At 46.7% G+C, this 7,567-nt stretch overlaps 1 protein-coding gene across 1 annotated transcript; it reads right to left on the reverse strand.

Moving 5' to 3' along the window:
• Positions 1-836: 836 nt before the first annotated feature.
• Positions 837-4,238, reverse strand: LOC130275511 (DNA-directed RNA polymerase II subunit RPB1-like). Its single transcript, XM_056523564.1, has 2 exons — positions 4,169-4,238; positions 837-2,959 (listed from the first exon to the last, which is right to left on the reverse strand). Exon 2 carries the CDS (start codon positions 2,601-2,603, stop codon positions 1,635-1,637), a length of 969 nt encoding a protein of 322 aa, XP_056379539.1. The 5' UTR covers positions 2,604-2,959; positions 4,169-4,238; the 3' UTR covers positions 837-1,634.
• Between the last annotated feature and the right edge of the window lie 3,329 nt (positions 4,239-7,567).

Here is a 7,567-nt window from a genome sequence, read left to right on the forward strand (position 1 = left end):
GTAGGGGTGAAAGAGGGGTGTACGGGGTGATAGAAGGGTGTATGTAGGTGACAGAGGGGTGTTGGGGTGTAGAGATGTGTACATGGGTGGCAGAGTGGTTTAGAGGAGTGTATATGAGTGATAGATTGGTGTAAATGGGTGAAAGGGGGCGTAGGGGATGACTGAGTGGTGTACATTGGTGACAGAGAGGTGTTGGGGGTGTAGAGGAGTGTACGTGGGTGACATAGGAGCGCAGAGTAGTATACATGGATAACAGAAGGGTGTAGGGGTGTACATTGGTGATAGAAGGGTGTAGAGGAGTGTACATGGGTGACGGAGAAGCTTAGAGGAGTGTAAATGGGTAACAGATGGGTGTAGAGGGGTGTACATGGGTGACAGAGCGGTGTAGAGGAGTGTATACGGGTGACATAGGGGTGTAGAGGAGTGTACATGGGTGACAGAGGGGTGTAGAGGAGTGTACATGGGTGACAGAGGGGTGTAGAGGAGTGTACATGGGTAACAGAGGAGTGAAGAGGAGTGTACAGAGGCCTACATTACCACTACTTGATTAACTGTTATATATTATATAAAACATTTAGATAAAATATTGAACAAAAATATACATTATATTTTGAGTTCCTTTTTCCACTCCTTTTTCCATAATTCCTGAGATAAGTAGTTCTGGCCCTAGAGTGTTATATATATTAGCGTCTGTAGCATGTATCAGGAACATGTTATCATACCTGTGTCTTTTTTACAGAGGACTGATGCCCGGTGAAAAGGTGAACGTGACATATACCCGCGTCAGCTGCAAGAAAAGAACCACGAAACAGGTAATTAATATTTATATTAATTACTGATAACAATCAGGCTATATGTAAAATCTAGACCTGCAGACATGTCATAGTCTTTCCCGTATACATGAAGATATATGTGTTTTTAATAAGTATATCGTCTATGGACAGCTTTATATATAACACAACCATATCTCAGGTACAGAGATTAGGAACATTCCAAAGTTGATGAGTAAAAAGGTAGCAGAAAGGTGAACATGGGTAACAGGAGTGTCGAGGAATGTACATGGGTGATAGATGGGTGTAGAGGAGTGTACATGGGTAACTGAGGAGCTTAGAGGAGTGTAAATGGGTAACAGATGGGTGTAGAGGGGTGTACATGGGTGACAAAGCGGTGTAGAGGAGTGTACATGGGTGACAGAGGGGTGTAGAGGAGTATACATGGGTGACAGAGGGGTGTAGAGGAGTGTACATGGTTGACAGAGGATCGTAGAGTAGTGTACATGGGTGACAGGGGGACATAGGGGGTGAAAGAGGGGTGTACGGGCTGATAGAAGGGTGTACATAGGTGACAGATGGGTGTTGGGGGTGTAGAGATGTGTACATGGTTGGCAGAGTGGTTTAGGAGTGTATATGAGTGATAGATGGGTGTAAATGGGTGTAAGGGGGCATAGGGGGTGACAGAGTGGTGTACATTGGAGACAGAGAGGTGTTGGGGGTGTAGAGGAGTGTACGTGGGTGACAGAGGAGCGCAGAGTAGTATACATGGATAACAGAAGGGAGTAGGGGTGTACATTGGTGATAGAGGAGTGTAGAGGAGTGTACATGGGTGACGGAGGAGCTTAGAGGAAAGTAAATGGGTTACAAATGGGTGTAGAGGGGTGTACATGGGTGACAGAGCAGTGTAGAGGAGTGTACATGGGTGACAGAGGGGTGTAGAGGAGTGTACATGGGTGACAGAGGGGTGTAGAGGAGTGTACATGGGTGACAGAGGATCATAGAGTAGTGTACATGGGTGACAGGGGGACGTAGGGGGTGAAAGAGGGGTGATAGAAGGGTGTATGTAGGTGACAGAAGGGTGTTGGGGGTGTAGATATTTGTACATGGGTGGCAGAGTGGTTTAGAGGAGTGTATATGAGTGATAAATGGGTGTAAATGGGTGAAAGGGGGCGTAGGGGTGACAGAGTGGTGTACATTGGTGACGGAGAGGTGTTGGGGGTGTAGAGGAGTGTACGTGGGTGACAGAGGAGCGCAGAGTAGTATACATGGATAACAGAAGGGTGTAGATGTGTACTTTGGTGATAGCAGGGTGTAGAGGAGTGTACATGGGTGACGGAGGAGCTTAGAGGAGTGTAAATGGGTAACAGATGGGTGTTGAGGGGTGTACATGGGTGACAGAGGGGTGTAGAGGAGTGTACATGGGTGACAGAGGGGTGTAGAGGAGTGTACATGGGTGACAGAGGATCGTAGAGTAGTGTACATGGGTGACAGGGGGACGTAGGGGGTGAAAGAGGGGTGTACGGGGTGAGAGAAGGGTGTACGTAGGTGACAGAGGGGTGTTGGGGGTGTAGAGATGTGTACATGGGTGGCAGAGTGGTTTAGAGGAGTGTATATGAGTGATAGATGGGTGTAAATGGGTGAAAGGGGGCGTAGGGGGTGACAGAGTGGTGTACATTGGTGACAGAGGGGTGTAGAGGAGTGTACATGGGTGACAGAGGGGTGTAGAGGAGTGTACATGGGTGACAGAGGGGTGTAGAGGAGTGTACATGGGTGACAGAGGGGTGTAGAGGAGTGTACATGGGTGACAGAGGGGTGTAGAGGAGTGTACATGGGTGACAGAGGGGTGTAGAGGAGTGTACATGGGTGACAGAGGGGTGTAGAGGAGTGTACATGGGTAACAGAGGAGTGTAGAGGAGTGTACAGAGGCCTACATTACCATTACTTGATTAACTGTTGTATATTATATAAAACATTTAGATAAAATATTTTACAAAAATATACATTATATTTTAAGTTCCTTTTTCCACCCCTTTTTCCATAATTCCTGAGATAAGTAGTTCTGGCCCTAGAGTGTTATATATATTAGCGTCTGTAGCATGTATCAGGAACATGTTATCATACCTGTGTCTTTTTTACAGAAGACTGATGCCCGGTGAAAAGGTGAACGTGACATATACCCCCGTCAGCTGCAAGAAAGGAACCACGAAACAGGTAATTAATATTTATATTAATTACTGATAACAATCAGGCTAGATGTAAAATCTAGACCTGCAGACATATCATAGTCTTTCCCGTATACATGAAGATATATGTGCTTTTAATAAGTATATCGTCTATGGACAGCTTTATATATAACACAACCATATCTCAGGTACAGAGATTAGGAACATTCCAAAGTTGACGAGTAAAAAGGTAGCAGAAAGGTGAACATGGGTAACAGGAGTGTCGAGGAGTGTACATGGGTGATAGATGGGTGTACATGGGTGACAGTGGGCGTAGGTAGTGACAGAGGGGTGTACATGGGTGACAGAGAGGTGTTGGGTGTGTAGAGGAGTGTACATGGGTGATAGAGGAGCATAGAGGAGTGTACATGGTAACAGAGGAGTGGTCCCAGAGGGGTGAAGAGGAGTGTACATGGGTGACAGAGGATCGTAGAGTAGTGTAAATGGGTGACAGGGGGACGTAGGGGGTGAAAGAGGGGTGTACGGGTGATAGAAGTTTGTACATAGGTGACAGAGGTGTGTTGGGGGTGTAGAGATGTGTACTTGGGCGGCAGAGTGGTTTAAAGGAGTGTATATGAGTGATAGATGGGTGTAAATGGGTGAAAGGGGGCGTAGGGGGTGACAGAGTGGTGTACATTGGTGACAGAGAGGTGTTGGGGGTGTGGAGGAGTGTACGTGGGTGACAGAGGAGCGCAGAGTAGTATACATGGATAACAGAAGGGTGTAGGGGTGTACATTGGTGATAGAGGGGTGTAGAGGAGTGTACATGGGTGACGGAGGAGTGTAGAGGAGTGTAAATGGGTAACAGATGGGTGTAGAGGGGTGTACATGGGTGACAGAGGGGTGTAGAGGAGTGTACATGGGTGACAGAGGGGTGTAGAGGAGTGTACATGGGTGACAGAGGGGTGTAGAGGAGTATTCATGGGTGACAGAGGGGTGTAGAGGAGTGTACATGGTTAACAGAGGAGTGTACAGAGGCCTACATTACCATTACTTGATTAACTGTTGTATATTATATAAAACATTTAGATAAAATATTTTACAAAAATATACATTATATTTTAAGTTCCTTTTTCCACTCCTTTTTCCATAATTCCTGAGATAAGTAGTTCTGGCCCTAGAGTGTTATATATATTAGCGTCTGTAGCATGTATCAGGAACATGTTATCATACCTGTGTCTTTTTTTTACAGATGACTGATGCCCGGTGGAAAGGTGAACGTGACATATACCCCCGTCAGCTGCAAGAAAGGAACCACGAAACAGGTAATTAATATTTATAATAATTACTGATAACAATCAGGCTAGATGTAAAATCTAGACCTGCAGACATGTCATAGTCTTTCCCGTATATATGAAGATATATGGGTTTTTAATAAGTATATCGTCTATGGACAGCTTTATATATAACACAACCATATCTCAGGTACAGAGATTAGGAACATTCCAAAGTTGACGAGTAAAAAGGTAGCAGAAAGGGGAACATTGGTAACAGCAGTGTCGAGGAGTGTACATGTGTGACAGAGGGGTGTACATGTGTGACAGAGGTGTTGGGTGTGTAGAGGAGTGTACATGGGTAATAGGGGAGCATAGAGGAGTGTACATGATAACAGAGGAGTGTAGAGGAGTGTACATGGGTGACAGAGGAGCGTAGAGGAGTGTACATGGGTAACAGAGGAGTGTACATGGGTGAAAGGGGGACGTAGGGGGTTAAAGAGGAGTGTACGGGGTGATAGAGGGGTGTACATAGGTGACAGAGGGGTGTTGGGGGTGTAGAGGTGTGTATATGGGTGGCAGAGTGGTTCAGAGGAGTGTATATGAGTTATAGATGGGTGTAAATGGGTGAAAGGGGGCATAGTGGGTGACAGAGTGGTGTACATTGGTGACAGAGAGGTGTTGGGGGTGTAGAGGAGTGTACGTGGGTGACAGAGGAGCGCAGAGTAGTATACATGGATAACAGAAGGGTGTAGGGGTGTACATTGGTTAAAGAGGGGTGTAGAGGAGTGTACATGGGTGACGGAGGAGCTTAGAGGAGTGTAAATAGGTAACAGATGGGTGTAGAGGGGTGTACATAGGTGACAGAGTGGTGTAGTGGAGTATACATGGATGACAGAGGGGTGTAGAGGAGTGTACATGGGTGACAGAGGGGTGTAGAGGAGTGTACATGGGTAACAGAGGAGTGAAGAGGAGTGTACATGGGTGACAGAGGGGTGTTGGGGGTGTAGAGATGTGTACATGGGTGACAGAGGAGCGCAGAGTAGTATACATGGATAACAGAAGGGTGTAGGGGTGTACATTGGTGATAGCAGGGTGTTGAGGAGTGTACATGGGTGACGGAGGAGCTTAGAGGAGTGTTAATGGGTAACAGATGGGTGTAGAGGGGTGTACATGGGTGACAGAGGGGTGTAGAGGAGTGTACATGAGTGACAGAGGGGTGTAGAGGAGTGTACATGGGTGACAGAGGATCGTAGAGAAGTGCACATGGGTGACAGGGGGACCTAGGGGGTGAAAGAGGGGTGTACGGGGTGATAGAAGGGTGTATGTAGGTGACAGAAGGGTGTTGGGGGCGTAGAGATGTGTACTTGGATGGCAGAGTGGTTTAAAGAAGTGTATATGAGTGATAAATGGGTGTAAATGGGTGAAAGGGGGCGTAGGGGGTGACAGAGTGGTGTACATTGGTGACAGAGAGGTGTTGGGGGTGTAGAGGAGTGTACGTGGGTGAAAGAGGAGCGCAGAGTAGTATACATGGATAACAGAAGGGTGTAGGGGTGTACATTGGTGACGGAGGAGCTTAGAGGAGTGTAAATGGGTAACAGATGGGTGTAGAGGGGTGTATATGGGTGACAGAGCGGTGTAGAGGAGTGTACATGGGTGACAGAAGGGTGTAGAGGAGTGAACATGGGTGACAGAGGGGTGTAGAGGAGTGTACATGGGTAACAGAGGAGTGAAGAGGAGTGTACAGAGGCCTACATTACCATTACTTGATTAACTGTTTTATATTATATAAAACATTTAGATAAAATATTTTACAAAAATATACATTATATTTTAAGTTCCTTTTTCCACTCCTTTTTCCATAATTCCTGAGATAAGTAGTTCTGGCCCTAGAGTGTTATATATATTAGCGTCTGCAGCATGTATCAGGAACATGTTATCATACCTGTGTCTTTTTTACAGAGGACTGATGCCCGGTGAAAAGGTGAACGTGACATATACCCCCGTCAGCTGCAATAAAGGAACCACGAAACAGGTAATTAATATTTATATTAATTACTGATAACAACCAGGCTAGATGTAAAATCTAGACCTGCAGACATGTCATAATCTTTCCCGTATACATGAAGATATATGTGTCTTTAATAAGTATATCGTCTATGGACAGCTTTATATATAACACAACCATATCTCAGGTACAGAGATTAGGAACATTCCAAAGTTGACGAGTAAAAAGGTAGCAGAAAGGTGAACATGGGTAACAGGAGTGTCGAGGAGTGTACATGGGTGATAGATGGGTGTACATGGGTGACAGTGGGTGTATGGAGTGACAGAGGGGTGTACATGGGTGACAGATAGGTGTTGGGTGTGTAGAGTAGTGTACATGGGTGATAGAGGAGCGTAGAGGAGTGTATATGGTAACAGAGGAGTGGTATCAGAGGGGTGTAGAGGAGGGGGTGAAAGATGGGTGTATGGGGTGATAGAAGGGTGTACACAGGTGACTGAGGGGTGTTGGGGGTGTAGAGATGTGTACATGGGTGACAGAGGAGCGCAGAGTAGTATACATGGATAACAGAAGGGTGTAGGGGTGTACATTGGTGATAGAGGGGTGTAGAGGAGTGTACATGGGTGACGGAGGAGCTTAGAGGAGTGTAAATGGGTAACAGATGGGTGAATGGGAGTGTACATGAGTGACAGAGGGGTGTAGAGGATTGTACATGGGTGTCAGAGGGGTGTAGAGGAGTGTACATGGGTGACAGAGGATCGTAGAGTAGTGTACATGGGTGACAGGGGGACGTAGGGGGTGAAAGAGGGGTGTACGGGGTGATAGAAGGGTGTACGTAGGTGACAGAGGGGTGTACATTGGTGACAGAGAGGTGTTGGGGGTGTAGAGGAGTGTACGTGGGTGACAGAGGAGCGCAGAGTAGTATACATGGATAACAGAAGGGTGTAGGGGTGTACATTGGTGATAGAGGGGTGTAGAGGAGTGTACATGGGTGACGGAGGAGCTTAGAGGAGTGTAAATGGGTAACAGATGGGTGTAGAGAGGTGTACATGGGTGACAGAGCGGTGTAGAGGAGTGTACATGGGTGACAGAGGGGTGTAGAGGAGTGTACATGGGTGACAGAGGGGTGTAGAGGAGTGTACATGGGTGACAGAGGATCGTAGAGTAGTGTACATGGGTGACAGGGGGACGTAGCGGGTGAAAGAGGGGTGTACGGGGTGATAGAAGGGTGTACACAGGTGACAGAGGGGTGTTGGGGGTGTAGAGATGTGTACATGGGTGGCACAGTGGTTTAGAGGAGTGTATATGAGTGATAGATGGGTGTAAATGGGTGAAAGGGGGCGTAGGTTGTGA

The sequence above is a fragment of the Hyla sarda genome, chromosome 6 (assembly GCF_029499605.1).
Source record: "Hyla sarda isolate aHylSar1 chromosome 6, aHylSar1.hap1, whole genome shotgun sequence".
NCBI classification, from domain to species: Eukaryota; Metazoa; Chordata; class Amphibia; order Anura; family Hylidae; genus Hyla; species Hyla sarda.